Source organism: Mustelus asterias, chromosome 5, assembly GCF_964213995.1.
Source record: "Mustelus asterias chromosome 5, sMusAst1.hap1.1, whole genome shotgun sequence".
NCBI classification, from domain to species: Eukaryota; Metazoa; Chordata; class Chondrichthyes; order Carcharhiniformes; family Triakidae; genus Mustelus; species Mustelus asterias.
Window position 1 is genome coordinate 106,100,564 of NC_135805.1, and position 15,953 is coordinate 106,116,516.

At 39.6% G+C, this 15,953-nt stretch overlaps 1 protein-coding gene across 4 annotated transcripts in view; it reads left to right on the forward strand.

Moving 5' to 3' along the window:
* The window catches only part of ywhaqa (tyrosine 3-monooxygenase/tryptophan 5-monooxygenase activation protein, theta polypeptide a), a 31,544-nt gene extending 28,013 nt beyond the window's left edge, over positions 1 to 3,531 (forward strand). For 3 of the 4 annotated variants that reach the window (XM_078213156.1, XM_078213153.1, XM_078213155.1), the window contains exons 5-6: positions 474 to 569; positions 1,195 to 2,347. In XM_078213156.1, the coding sequence (XP_078069282.1) occupies positions 474 to 569; positions 1,195 to 1,266 (168 nt within the window). In that variant the 3' untranslated portion in view covers positions 1,267 to 2,347. Of the gene's footprint in view, positions 1 to 473; positions 570 to 1,194 lie in introns of all 4 variants that reach the window. The other variant, XM_078213152.1, reaches the window with a different exon arrangement.
* The last annotated feature ends 12,422 nt before the right edge of the window (positions 3,532 to 15,953 follow it).

Consider the following 15,953-nt stretch of genomic DNA (forward strand, 5'->3'; position numbering starts at 1 on the left):
TTCCATTGTGACGTCCTTGTTTCTAAATGGACAAATTACGTTGAAATAGTTGGCCTACTACCCTCTGAAGAAATGCACTTTTGGAATTGGATTCTGGATTGGACTCAAACCGTAACTCTGATTTTCATTGGGGTTCCCTTTAATTTATAAAGAAATCAGAATTGTTAATAAATTGGTTTCCCTTCCTGTCTAATGGCAAGTTTCTCCTGTATTGTGATGCTAAAAAGCCATAGCTATATTCAGTTTGGTAACAAAGCTACATTTTTGTTTTATTTGCTTATTTATTTCACTTCAGTCCAACAGAATGTCAGGGAGACTTGGCTAGGAATGTAGTTAATAATTGGTACAAATTAACTTTATTCTGCTTTTCACTAGCTGAGGAGCCATCTTTGTTTTCCCACCAAGACACTATAGCAATTTCTGGGTAATTTTCCCCTGCCTAACATCCTTAATTATCTGTTTCCATCTATTAGGCATTTGATCAGGCTATTAAAGAGCTGGATATTCTCCAAGATGATAGCTATAAAGACAGCACCCTCATTATGCAGTTGCTTAGAGACAACCTTACAGTAAGTTTTTTTTAAATTTTATAATGAAGTTTGAAGCTGCAGGGCTATGAACCTTTAAAGCATAAAATGTTTGCGTATAATCCATGCTGGGTTTTGTATGGACACCCCTCCCAATTAGATACATAGTTTGCATAAGTAACAACATGGGGAGGGGTGTATGTCAAAGGTTGCAGGAATAACAAATGTTTGTTAAATTGTACCTGAGTATAATTGACAGAACTGATGACTAATGAAATGGCAACTTTTAAAAGATGCTGCATGATTTCTAGTTGAAGAAAGTCGTCAGTCACCTAGGCAAAAGATGATGCATTGTATGCATGAGAAACACACATCAATAATCAAGCAGCTTCCTTGTAATTTGTGACCACGTTAAACTGGAATATTGCTAATCTGGAGAATAAAATAATGCAATTTGGAGTAACTGACATCTTTCCATTATCTGAAGCTAACTGTTTTAGTGGCAATTTTTTCATTGTTTGGCATTAATGTATATTCCCTATTGCATTGTGCAGAATGAATCCTTTTCAGCAGCGTTGCAACTTATGATGTACTCCATTTTTTGGAATTTGCATTAATTTGGAGCGTTATAAATGAGAATCTGAAGTTTTTTTCTCTCCTTTCCTAGTTATGGTCAAATGAGAGTCCGGCACCAGCTGATAATGAAACCTCTGCAGCCGAGCCTGGAGATAACAACTAAATACACGGTCCAATCCCTAAAATCTTTTTACACATCTCCATTCCTTACTGCTCCACTCAAAATACCTATAGCAATGAAGACATCAGTACTGTATGGAATAGCTATGTATGGAAAATTCCCAATTTAGTCTTTATACACACCACTGCTTTAAAAAAAAAATCATTATTCCTTGGTTTTTGTTGGTTGTCTGCCTTCCTGGTGTGCAGTTTCTGCTGTAGAAGCATATATAGTTTAACTTTATAACATGAGTAACCTCCATGTAGAGGTCAGAATGTTTAATATTATAAAGAAATACTTGCAGTGTTTGTATTGTGAACATAATGGTAGAAATTTGCTGCTCTAGACAGTAATTTGGTTATACTGCATTTTTTTTGCTTGCTCCCACACTCAGCCTTTCATGTTCTGTTCTTCCTGCTGGTATTGGCTTGTGTGCATTGTCTACTTTTTCCCTCTGATCCCTGTGGTGAAATGCATATACAATTTACAGCAACTTGGTATAATCAGGCAAAGTAGCTGTTGCAAATATGCCTTTATTTGGACTGACCTAATGTTCTGCAATAAAATGACATTTTGTAAATTTGAGGCTGAAGGCATTTAATGTACAATCAAGTCAAAGAAAAAGTACCTTGATTTTGAAATTTTGTGAATCTTCACTTTTTAAAAAAAAAAGTTGTCCATGTCATCTGGTATTCACTGTATTATTACAGCATGTTTCTGCTAAAGTTTGAGGTTGTGCTTGTGAATGGTCACAAGGCATGACTTTTTGATACACTGGAATGGGAAACACAACTTTCCTCATTGTGCCCAATAAGCATAGTATTTCTTTTGCAGGTTTGTACACGTATAAGGGGGTGTTCAGTGAGATTTGGACCATTATAATTACTAATCATTTATTATCCCCAAGCCATGTGGAAATGTTAATGCCCTATGTAACACGAAATAAATGATGTTTTGTAAACCAAATGTTACTTGTCTAACTTAAATTCTTTTGGGTGTTCATATAACATTGTGTAGAATTTGCATTGCTGTTGTAGTTGTACCAACAATATTATCCATATCAGTGATATTAAACTGTCTTTTTAAAAAAATTTTTTACCAAATAACAAAACTTCAGTGTAATAGCTACCCTAGATGTACTCCTACCTTCATCAAAGGTATTAGAATTTTTCTAATTGGCTTGTGTTTTATCAAGTTTTTCACCTCTCCAGGAGATTAAAGTGTTATAATTAAGTCATATGTGGGACAAGCTAAATGGACCAGGCAGTCTTTTCTGACCTTCATTTTTGTACGCAAATATGAAGACTTAAGTCCCAGAAAACATGTCATCCCCTCCCTAGTCAATCTGATACTTCTACCTTTAATCTATCACATTTGCTTGTTTAGAAAGGTGTGTGGTGATTTAGTTTGTGGATTTCTCTGGGAACATGGTTTGCAATTTCTACCTTTTTTGGTAGAAAACTACACTCTCAACTGTCATGAACCATTCACCAGAAACCATTCCTTCATTATCTTGTTTTTTAATGAACTAGAAAACCTAACTTAATTCTTGTCAAGGATTTCTTTGCCTTGCCCCCTACCACTCAGCAACCAAGACTTTGTGGTGCCTTTGCAGTTTTGTCATACGAGAGATATGCCTATTATTGGACTGAAAGGTCAATCTGTACTACATTCATTGCTGTGAGTACCATCGTTTGGGTGTGACACACCAAATGCTACCTTTGGTTAAAAAAACTGTGTTCAAAACTGGAGGGCAGTTCTCCTGTCTGGATTTAGTCTCTGCTTTTTATTTTGTGGGCCTTGGCTAAGTTGTTGCTGCATTTCCCTACAGGAACTACTTGCAGGGTGTACCTTTCCTAGTTTTCAGACTGAAAACTCAAGGCAATTTGACTTGTGCTATAACTCAAAGCTATCAAATTATTTCCATTCTCTGGTGCACTCTATTCAATGTTTTCCCATTTCATGTTTGGAGGTGCAGTTCCCTTCTGAAAGTATATGGTTAAATCTGCTTCTCTCAACCCCTTTTTGAGGTCTTGTGGCTCATTGCCTTAGAGCCAGAAGGCTCCAGGTTCAAATTCCACTCCAGGACTTATGGGCCACAGGAGATATGCTTGTTGAGCATTCCGTGAATGAAGCAACTGCAGGCTTATTATTAACCTGCAAATCCTTCCAGTTCTCTACAATATTCTTAAAGGGAAAGCACACAAAGGCAAAACTAGCCTTTCACATTGTCAACTTGCTGTGTTAATTAAAAATTCCCTTCATGTCACCTTGTTTTTCCTGGTTACTGACCTTGCTGTTAAGGGGACAGTTTCATTTATTGTACCAATGCCTCTATTTTTGAGTTGTTTACCTTCTGTCCCTTAATTACATACCATTGTCTACTGTGACTTTTCTATCAACCCCCTTTTATTTTTTTGAAAGCCCATGTACACCAACTATGCTACTTTCATCTACCTGGTTCATCAGTCAATTTATTTACCATCCACATTTTCCCAATGACAATTTTTTGTTTTGGATTAATCTTCCTTCACTTGAGTAGCTCAGTGGTTAGCACTGCTGCCTCACAGCACCACAGACTGGAGTTCAATTCCCAGCTTGGATCACTGTCTCTGCAGAGTTTGCACGTTCTCTGCATGTCTACGTGGGTTTGCTCTGGTTTCCTCCCACAGTCCAAAGATGTGTGGGTTAGGTGGATTGGCGATGCTAAATTGCCCCTTAGTGTCAGGGGGACTAGCTAGGGTAAATGCATGGGGGTAGGGTATGAGTGGGATTGTGGTCAGTGCAGACTCTGGGCCAAATGGCTTCCTCCACTGTATGATTCTGATTACCCTTCCAGTAGTCTTTTGAACATCTCTAAGATCTTCCATACTCCAGTTGCTTGCTGACTGGCATTCCAAATCAGATTGTTGCCAGAACCTCTGCAATTTCCACACCTTTTTCAGCAACTTAGTTGCATTCTAGTTGGACCAGGATGTATTTTTTGTTTAACCTATTGCTTCTCTTTTTATAGTGGTGTTGGCAGCACCTTCCTCTGCAGATAAAAGCCAATGTTCTCTTTCTCAGAACTCCTTTGGTCCTTTAATGAGCTCCACCCATAATTTTTTTTGCTCAAGACCTTTCTTGCAATCATACTTTTTACCCCACTTAAATTCAAAGCCAGGAATGTTCACTGTCATAATGGCAATCTGGTAGCAACTTTTGAAATAGGCATGTGGCTAGATAAATGTTAATATTGAGACATTGCTATCAGATACCCTGTCACAGGTGGTGCAATTTTAGTCCTTGCTGAGTATTGAAATGTATAACTGAAATTGCTACAGTACCTGGCCACAAGTTCAATATATCCAATTGTTTACTTTGTTATTTTATTCAATCTTTTATTCCCTGTTTACAGTTGATTAAGAGGCATAGCTGAATTTTCAGGTTTTGTCAGGGGTAGCAACAAAGGCAGATGTGGCCCAAAAGTAACATTCCCACTTAGTTTCTTTCGGCCATGATCAAGATGAATGGTGGAGCAGAGTCGAATGGCCTATTCCCGCTTCTAGTTTGTTTTAACAACACCAGGTTAAAGTCCAACAGGCTTATTTGGTAGCAAATGCCATTAGCTTTTGGAGTGCTGCTCCTTCGTCAGATAGAGTGGATATCTGCTCTCAAACAGGGCACAGACACAAAATCAAGTTACAGAATACAGATTAGAATGCTAATCTCTACAGCCAACCAGGTCTTAAAGATATAGACAACCTGGCAAATGAAAGAAATTGGGTTTTGACAAGTGTATCCGACTTGTCCTGGGGATAGCCGGTGATGTGCATTTGACCATCAAAAGGATGTGCGTTGTGCCTATCAAGGCCGCAGAAGAAATTTTGTCTATCTTTTGTCTGTATCTTTAAGACCTGGTTGGCTGTAGAGATTCGCATTCTAATCTGTATTCTGTAACTTGATTTTGTGTCTGTGTGCCCTGTTTGAGAGCAGATATCCACTCCATCTGACGAAGGAGCAGTGCTCCGAAAGCTAATGGCATTTGCTACCAAATAAACCTGTTGGACTTTAACCTGGTGTTGTTAAAGCTCTTACTGTGTTACCCCAGTCCAACGCTGGCATCTCCACATCTAGTTTGCCAGTGCAAGCCATTTTTGCAAAGGAGGGAGCTGTACTCTCTGGGGCTAGCTGATCAGACTTAAAGGGGTTAAATCCAACTAAAAGAAACTGACTGGAATACCAGAGGCCAGGTTAGGGGAGGAAGGTGCGTGCAGTGATAGGGTAGAGTAAAGTTCCAGGTCCTGCCTGCATAGGTGTGTAGAGGGGACTCCCTTCGCTCCTTATAGTGATGGAACCTCTTCTGCCATTCTACTAAATCATGGCTGATTGGTGTTTTTAATTATCTTATCCATTTCAGTTTTGAAAACTTTTTTGACTTGGTATCCAATGTTTTTGGTGAGTTCAATATGTCTAGTCATTGTTGAATGCTTCCTGAGGTCACTAGCTCCAATTTTAAGATTATGCCTGTTCTCTGTTCCTTCAATATAGCTTTCTACCTTTTCCGTTTTTAAACAGCTCTAACCACTCAACCATCTAAACTCGAATGCAAGTCAAGTTTGTGCAAGCTCTTGTCAATTTAACCCTTCAAACCGTGATGTCATTCTCATTTGCATTGCACCCCCCCACCAGTCAATATAACAGAATACAACAATATACCCAGAATTGAAAGCAGTATTCCAGATTGAGACCAAGGGCATCCATTTCCCTCTTTGAAAACACTTCAGTTGTTAATGCAAATATCTTTTCAAATGTACCTGTTGTGTACAAAAGCTGGGCGTGGTTCTACAGTGAAAGTGGTCTGTTTCATGCCAATGTAAACCAACCCCAAAACTGCTATCTGTGGGAATGTCTACTGTTTCAGCTCTGGTCTTTTTGTTTACTTTAAGTCCACATTTAAGCTTAACCAATAAGCACAGGAACATCCATAATAAACAGACTTGGTGATTGAATGCTACAACCACTCTTTCAATTTGTAATAAATGCACACTACCTCCCTCGTGAATGTATGAATAGCTAGGACCATATGTTGAACTAACCCCAGCCTTTTACAAGGCATTTTTGTTCAAGGGCTGAATAGCCTCATTCCTCTATTTTGAAGTAACTTCCCCTCTGCAGAGATGTTACAGGATAATGGGGGAGTACTTGCGGATTTCTAACGTGAAATTATTTGCAGAAGCCATACATCTCCTTTGGCACGTATCTCAAATATTTTATCCACATGTTTTGGGAATGATGGGCTCACCATAGTTGGAGAGTAGATGCACAACTTCTAGCAGTGATGTGCTAATCTGTGCATTGTAATTTTTCCTTCCAGCCATGAGGGTAAGTTCAGATAGAGATTTGCTTAACTTTGTTCTAGGGCTTCCTACATACTTGAAATCTGTAAGGGGAGTGTGATGTTTCATTAGTGAGTGCAGTATCCAGGTAATTTGGTCCTTGGCATTGAAGATCTCTAACTAGAGTTTGGCCTCAGTTGGAATAAACAATTCTAAGTTAAAAGAATTTGCCTTTAAACAGGATCATAGTGGAATTGTGTACCTTGTTAATTGGTCTACAGTTAAACCAGCACTGCCTAGCGGTTCACTACTCTAAATCCACTTTCAGTAATGTGACATTAGCATATATTTAAGATTTTTAAAAATCATGCTCTCTGCAGCTCACAGCTGATGTCATCGTGGCACCGGTTTGTCTGGGGGAGTCATTTTTATTGCTGTTTAAATGGTTTGTTTGTTTTTTACTAGGATGTTTGACTCATCGAGGAGAAAAATTGGTTGGCAGGTCAGGTGATAGTTTTTCATTTTCTGTTTGGCTGCAGTTTGAGTTTTAGAAGGGACACCAAACTGAAAAGTGTTTCTCCTTGGTTTTGGAAATCCTGTTTAACTGAAAGCAAGGTCTTGCCTTCCTGAGGGGCGGGGTGGGGGGTGGTGGAATCTGCTGTTGGTGGTTTGCCTTGAGTCCCTGGAGTCTTGGGAAGCTGAGTTCAAACAGTTTGGAGTTTATCCAGAGGACTACTAGAGCTTGTGAGATTGAGTTTTCGATTCTCCAACCAAAGGACTCCATTCCAGTATCATGAGCATTGGATTTTGTGTTGAACCTGTTTTAAAGGATTTTGTGTATGGCATTGGTTTTTGATTGGAACACATTAGATATATTTAAGGGTTATACATTATAGGGTTTTGTTTGTAATTGATAAAAGTTCTTGCTAATTTTCTTACTATACATGTTAACCATATTAACTTTGTTTGATAAAAGCTCCCTAGTGGGTCATTTGAATCATACCTAAAGTGAAGCATATCGTGCTTATCCTAGCCAAGTTCAAGGTGTGAAACTTATGATCCAGGTGGGCTCTGTAAGACATGAGTTTCTGACCTGAACCATAACTAAGTATATCTGAGTTTCACACAGGGGAGAGGACTGATATATCTACTGATGTATGCAATAAAGGAGCTTCAGAACAATAGGATTTATTAATTTTCCTGCCCTCCTTCTGCAAGTAAGCGTGGAGTCCAAGTTGTTCAGTGTGGAACCTCCGCACCCTAAGTATAGGATCTACAATGTTTTAAGGCTTGAAAGTTAGATGCAGTTATTTTCCAACCAGAATTGGATGCGATATTCTCCAGTGTAATAAGTTTGATTGCAGCCACTCAACTGGAGCCGTGAGGCAGAGGTTTTGCTTTTGGATCTTGGAATAGACATTGAAAGTTTTTTGTGGCAGTGTGTAGTGTACCTGCCTCAGACCTGTCCCATTCCAGGATTAAGAAATGGGTTCATAATGCAGCAGGTTAAGTGTCAACCAAAAGCCTTCCAACATATACCAATGGGAGTCCAAGTGGGAGAGATTTTATTTATTTGTCACAAGTAGGCTTGCACTAACACTGCAATGAAGTTGCTGTGAAAATCCCCTAGTCATCACACTCCGGCCTGTTCAGGTACACTGAGGGAGAATTTCGCATGGTCAGTGCACCTAACCAGCATGTCTTTCAGACTATGGAAGGAAACCAGAGCACCCAGTGGAAACCCACACAGACACGGAAAACATGCAGACTCTGCACAGATAGTGACCAAGCTGGGAATCGAAACTGGTGCTGAGGCAGCAGTGCTAACCACAGTGTGCCACCGAGCTGGTCATTTGCAATTGAATGTAACTGATTTTCATAACTGGAACTCCAGCAGTGCTAAAGTTTTATGTAAACTCACTGTAACCATTATATTCTAGACCTCATTTTAGTTCTAGAGTTGTTACATTTCTTGTGAACCTGAACTCCTAAATGCTGCTTTCCACAATCTGTTCTTCTCCAGTAAAATACTTTTAAATCACATTTACTTTGATCTGCAACTTTATCTTCCACATAAGATCAGAACAGGAGTAAGCCATTCAACCCATTAAGCCTGCTCTGTCATTTAATATGATCATGGCTGATTAGACACTCCAATGTCTTTTGTACCCACTATCCCCATAACCTTTTATTAACCAGAAATCTATCCATCTCTGTTTTAAACATGGCAACTGAGTTTCCACATCCCTTTAGGATAGAGAATTCTAAAGATTCATAACCCTCTGTGAAATTTTTCCTTATCTCTGTTCTAAATGGCATTCCCCTTCTGAAATTGTGCCCCCTGGTTCTGGGCTTGCTAACCATCTTGCATGCATCTACCGTCTATTAAGATTTCAATGCGATCACCTGTCATTCTTAAACTCTAGAGCATACTGGCCCAGTTTGGCAAATTTCTTTGTAAAATAGTCCCGTCATCCCCAGAACAAGTCTGGTGAATCTTTGTTGCACTCCTCTTTGGCAATAATAGCCTTTCTAAGGTTAAGGGACAAACTGTACAGCGCTCCCGGTGCTTCCATACAATTGAAATAAGACCTCGCCACTCTACTCCAAGCCTCTTGTGATAAAGGCTTACATGCCATTTTACTTCCGAATAGCTTGCTGCACCTGCATACTAGCCTTCAGTGACTTATGGACAAAAACGCCCAAATCACTTTGTACATCTACACTTATTTACCATTTAGGAAATACTCTGCATGTCGTCTTTCTACCAAATTGGATTATCATTTTTCCACGTTCTCTTGCAACACTTTGCCCATCAATTATTTACACTGGTTCCTATTTTAGTATAATCTGGAATTTTGGACGACATTTCTCCTATTCCTATATCTAAATCATTATATAGTGAATACAACCCAGTAGAATAGTGTTACTTACAGCCATTTTGAGGTATTGCTTTTAACTTGTTTTTAATCCAGTATGCTACACCTCTAATTCCATAGCCTTTCATCTAAAATTCTCTGTACCCTGTCGAAGGCTGCTTCAACTTTTTCCAAGTACCGTATTCATTGAGGTTACCCTATCCATTGTATCTATCACCTTTAAGAAAACTCAGCAGTTTTCTTAAACACAGCCTTCTATACTGAAATCTCTGGTTGCTTCCAATTAATGGAATAATTGACTATTATTCCATAAACTATTTAGTAATTTAATCCTGTAGGATTCTAAAGTTTTTCTGAACATGGCTGTCAAACTAATTACCCTATTATTAAATAGATACATATCGGCAGGTCCTCTATAATAAATCCACTCATCACCTGTAAAGCAATTTTGTATGTTGAGGTTGTTAAAGTGCTATTTAAAAAGCTTGGTCTCAGGGGTCCCACTTAACAGTTCCAATTCTTAGTGATTTATATATTTCGCTAATATTTTGAGATTCTCTTGTGCTCATTTGCTTTCCTTATTTTTTGCCTCCCTTTTTGTCATGCTTTTAGAATATGCCCTCTTCAATCATTTTTCAGAACATTTTATTTAGCCATAGCCTTCTGAAGCATGGAGTTTAGAAGAATACAAGGTGGTCTAATTTGAGAGGGTGGGGGTGGGGGGGGGGAGAAATTGAAGCTTGACAGGAGGTGCTGAGAATGTTTTTCCTGGCTGTGGAATTTAGAACTGGAGAAATCACAGCCTGAAAATAAAGGGTTGGCTATTTAGGGCTGAGGGCAAAAGTTTCTTGCAAAAGATTGTGAATCTTTGGAATTATCTATCCCAAAGGGCTGTTGATGCTCAGTTGAGTATTTTCAAAGTAGAGATTGGTTTTTTTTTGGGTGCAAAGATATATAGGGGCAGTGAAGGAAGACTGCCCGTGATCTTGAGACACAAGATCAACCTCGAGTTTATTAAATTTCTGTGCAGGCTTGAAGGGCCAAATAGTTTACTCATATTTCTTGTGTTCTTGTATATTTTGAAAGTGTATAAAGAAGATCCTGTTCTCCAATCCTTTTGAGCCATTTGTCTCCTTCCATCTCACTATATAAAATGTGCCCTATTCCTGTCAGACGCACTTGTTTTTGTACTAACCACGTCCCTGGTACTTGTGCATTCCTATCTGAATTGTCAAGTGCATGTTTGCTTTTGGAGATGTTAAAATCCATTCAGTTACCAATTCAAATCTTGCTCATTAATAAAAAGAGCACAGCATGGATTAAACACATTTGGGTATTTTGTTCAAACAAAAAAATTCTCATTCACAGCCACAAATGTAGCGGCCAAAATGAACTGAAAAATGTCAAAGTCAGTTCATGGTGTGTTTAAAATTTTGGAACTCTTTTGATTTGCATAACTTTTCCCTTCAAACATTATGTAGATCAATACGGCTACAGTGCTCCTTGCCACAGTTAATTATCAACTTCAGAAATGAAAGTGGAGCTGAATCTTGAACTGAATTAAGTAGCTAATGCATACCATTGCATCGAAAGCTTTTTTGTAACAGGTTCATTTTCTCTTATTTTGCCTATTGAATATATAACATATAAATTTTCAAGTCTGCCAACTTGCATCCATTAACATATCAAGGAATCGCATTTGTTTCTAAACAGCCACTGTTGCTAATAAAGGAAGATGTTGAATCTAAATGCATATCCCTCCCCTGCAGTACCTAAAGTTTTGTTCTTCACCCCAGCAATGGATGACACCAATTCTAAATAAAATGGCTAATATGTGCATTTTATGTACTCTAGTGTTAAATCACCTGTGACATTATGCACACGTCAATACTTTAGTGTTCAGATGAAGCAGGTTTAAATCGTGCTATTTGTGACCTCATTTCAAAGTGCTTTACAGCCAGTTAATTATTTGGAAAATGTAGTCACTATTGTAGGAAGTGCAACAGTCCACATTAAAGTTCCAAAGACAAATTAGTTTTTAATCAGCTTGTAGTAATTTTGAGGAATGAATGTTGGACAGGACACAGGAGAATTTTGCTCTTAAGTAATGCCATGGAACTTTTTACCCCTCCCTCTCCCTGAACTTGAGGGGGTAGACAGGCTTCACCTCTGACAGTGCAGTGACTCCAGGTCAATGAATTAGAAGTGAAACCTTTCCATAGAGTTAAAATGTGTGGGGTTATGTGGATAGGGCCTGGGCAAGGTAATGTTAGTCAGTGCAGACTTAATGGGCCAAATGGCCTCTTCTGCACTGTAGGGCAGCTTTTGTATTTTAACTGAATTTCTTAAACTTGCTGCCCTCCATTTTACTTGATATTTAGTATTATACATTAATTCTTTGGATATAGGTGTTGCAAGTGAAGCCAGCATTTATTGCCCTTTGGAAAGTGGAGGCGAGATTATTTCTTTCCAATTTTCCACTGAGTTTAACTTGGGAGCTTACAACTTGAATTATCTGTTTCATTGTCCTCCTTATTTTAATGTGTCACAATGTTACATTTACAATTCTACTTACTAGTGCAATAGCAATATAATCCAGAGACCACTCACCATTTTTAATTTCTACTTATGAGAAGTGAGTCGTCTTGAGTTTAAAAAGGGCATTGCTGCTGTGAATATAACGTAATCAGTTGAGAAAATGGGGCAGCACCAAATGCACCAGGCAGCCCAAATTATATTTTGTGATCTTCAGGTACAGCTTTATCAAACCTTCATGTTTGCCATGCCTGAGAATCCAGCAATTTGAACAAACAATACTCTAAAAACAGTCTTTAACTATGATTGCCATCAAGTCCACGGTGATAATTTGTCAAAGTATCTGTAGGTCTGTCATAAGTCTGCAAATTTTGTGGGGGGGGGGGCCTTGCAGGTGAGCGGGAACACAAACTGGAAAATTGTCCACTGAAAACACAATGCAAGACAACGCGAGTGATAGCAGAAGGTTGGAAGTGCTGGAAATGGAACAATTTATCACACTAAGAAACAAATGGTATTAAAAGTTGAAAAAATGAATATCCTAGATAAACTCGATGGGGTTGGCAAATAACAAGCGAGTAGGCCCGAACCGGATGTGGGCCAGTGAATTATCAGGTAAACCAGGGACGTATATGACCGTTTAATCCTGAAAAATGAAAAGCGGGAATGAGCAAATAAAAACCGCTGAATTAAATTATAATGTTATATTCCTCTCTGTTTTCCCTAACATGTATCACATTTTTAATCAGTGCTTTTTTTTCATACACTTCCATCTCTCACTTTGTGACCCCATTCTTTTTTTACCTCTTGATGCTTGGTTCCTCGCTCTTTAATTACTCATTTTCTATTTTTCACAACCTCTTGTTTTTTTGCTATGGCCCCATTCTGCTTCCCTTGTCGCCAAGCTCTGAATTTTAATAAGGTCATTCTTTTTCCGAGCTCTAGTTTTTTTTAATAACTCACTACTTTTCCAATCCATTTCTTTATTAGCCTCATTCTGTTTTTTCTCTCTTTCCAAAAAAATCATTCTGCTTGGTAACCACCTAATTAAAACTCTTATTAAGCAGGAATGGATTTTTAGAAGAACTGACCTGATAACAGCTGCTCTTGTTCGTCCTTCAAGACTAAGATAACCATATTCATCATCTAGAGTGTTTACTGGGACTCCATTAAGTGTGTAAGTGACTGCTTCAGGCTGATCTGTGCCCAGAAGCTTCCATTGCAAACAGCACAGGGCACGGCAGATGATTGAGTTTTGGGTGTTTCGTTGGTTCAGGAGTTTCTCTCCTTGCGTTTTCTCTCTGCCTCTGTTGTGTTCTGACTTTTGAAGGAGACCGCACTTTTTAAAAAAAAAAATTTGGTTTCACCACGTGCAGTGATTCTGTGCAATCTTCTGAGGACTGGAAATTGGTATCAGCCACTCAGTGAAGCCTTTAGTGTTCTTGTGGTGCTTCTTTTGACTGCCAGAAGAGTACATCCAAACTTTTAACTCTCCATAGCGGATCACTTTCGTAAGACAGTGTCTGCGTGAGTTATAAGTCAAAGTTTTATTTATTAGTCACAAGTAGGCTTACATTAACACTGCAATGAAGTTACTGTGAAAAACACCCACACCAGCACCTGCTTGTTACACTGATGGAGAATTTAGCATAACCAATCCACCTAACCAGCATGTCTTTTGAGTGTGGGAGGAAACTGGAGCACCCAGAGGAAACCCATGCAGACATGGGGAGAATGTGCAAACTCCACACAGAGTGACCCAAGCTGGGAATCGAACTGGGTCCCTGACGCTGTGAGGCAGCAGTGCTAACCACTGTGCCACCATGCTGCCCTACTCCAGCCCAGATGTAACTGCCTTAATAAAGTGTGAATACTTGGCATGCCAGCTCGGGTGAGCACCTCCATGCTACCATCTAACCTTAAAAAGCTTTCTGAAGACAGCTTATCAATATAGACAGTTTGAGAAGGTGTGCTGCCAAGGTAAGTGAACTTGTGCACTGCTGACAGGTTCTTGTCATGGACTGAAACCTTAAGCTCAATGTAGGACTTTCCTAGAGCCTGCTGTACATTATTTTGGATTTCATTGTGCTGATAAGTTGTTGCATGCATTGGAGAACAAGTTCATGTTACATGGCAGTCCAGCACTGACCTGACAACGGGCGCAGAGTAATCAGCAAATTTTGTCCTTGAAAAACTTTGTCTTTGCCTGGAGCTGTCTTAGATTGAGCAGCTTCCTCTGCATGTGATTTTAACCACTTTGTGCAACGTCTCAACTAGGATCTGCTGCCATAGTGTGGTTTCAGAAAGGTTAAGAAACCACTGAAATGTTGCTTGCAGTTGGACAGCTCCAGGAGAAATGACAAGAACAGAACATGGATTTTTACATGTTTGTTGACTTGACCACTTTTGACACAGTCGACGTGATGTCCCGCGCATAGTACATTGGGGAAACCATGCAGACGCTACGACAACGGATGAATGAACACCGCTCGACAATCACCAGGCAAGACTGTTCTCTTCCTGTGGGGGAGCACTTCAGCGGTCACGGGCATTCAGCCTCTAATCTTCGGGTAAGCGTTCTCCAAGGTGGCCTACACGACAGCGCAGAGTCACTGAGCAGAAACTGATAGCCAAGTTCTGCACACATGAGGATGGCCTAAACCGGGATGTTGGGTTTATGTCACACTACCAGTAACCCTCACAGCTTGCCTCCTGGACTTGCAGAATCTCACTGGCTGTCCTGTCTGGAGACAATACACATCTCTTTAACCTGTGCTTAATGCTCCCTCCACTCACATTGTCTGTATCTTTAAGACCTGGTTGGCTGTAGAGATTCACATTCTAATCAGTATTCTGTAACTTGATTTTGTGTCTCTGTGCCCTGTTTGAGAGCAGATTTCCACTCCATCTGACGAAGGGGCAGTGCTCCGAAAGCTAATGGCATTTGCTACCAAATAAACCTGTTGGACTTTAACCTGGTGTTGTTAAAACTCTTACTGTGTTTACCCCAGTCCAACGCCAGCATCTCCACATTGTGATTTTAATGTCAGGACCACCTTCATGGAAGTTGAATCATCGTGATGAACTTCTCAGTGCAGCCGAATTCCTCTTTGTGGTTCCAAAGGCCCTCATGGCCGACTGTCAAAAGTGGTCAAGTCAACAAACATGATGTAAAAATCCATGTTCTGTTCTTGTCATTTCTCCTGGAGCTGTCCAACTGCAAGCAACATTTCAGTGGTTTCTTAACCTTTCTGAAACCACACTCTATGGCAGCAGATCCTAGTTGAGATGTTGCACAAAGTGGTCCAGAAGGATTCTGGCAAAGATTTTGTTGGTGATGGAGAGGAGGGATGTATCTGTCAAATGATTGACAAATTCCTTTCTGCTTTTACTGGTGGACGTTAGAAGCATTTTTCTATTCTTGCAATTTTATTCCTTACTCCCATATATCCTGAAAGAGTCCAGTGAGCTTCTTGACGGGCATTGCCACCTTTGCTTACTAATTGCTCGCCTTCTGAGAAAACAGTTACATTTTCAGCCCTCTATTCATGCTAATCCCATATTCATACCATGGGGGACTTGAAAAGCCACCAACATCAATTTGTGAATCACCTCTTCTGTGCGTGTTTTCAGCACATGTACAAAAGCAACTGTGTGCATGAATTAAGAAGTGTTAATGGCCACCTGGGTTTCTTATCCAAAAATAAATGTAAAATACTGCAGCTGCTGGAATCTGAACAAAAACAGAAAAATGCTGGAAAATCTCAGCAGGTCTGACAGCATCTGTGGAGCGAGAGTTGAGCCAACATTTCGAGTCCAGATTACCCTTTGTCATGATCGTCTCTGATGAAGGGTCATCCAGACTCAACGTTGGTTCTATTCTCTCTCCTCAGATGCTGTCAGACCTGCTGAGATTTTCCAGCATTTTTCTGTTTCTTGTCCAAAAGTAATTACTGTG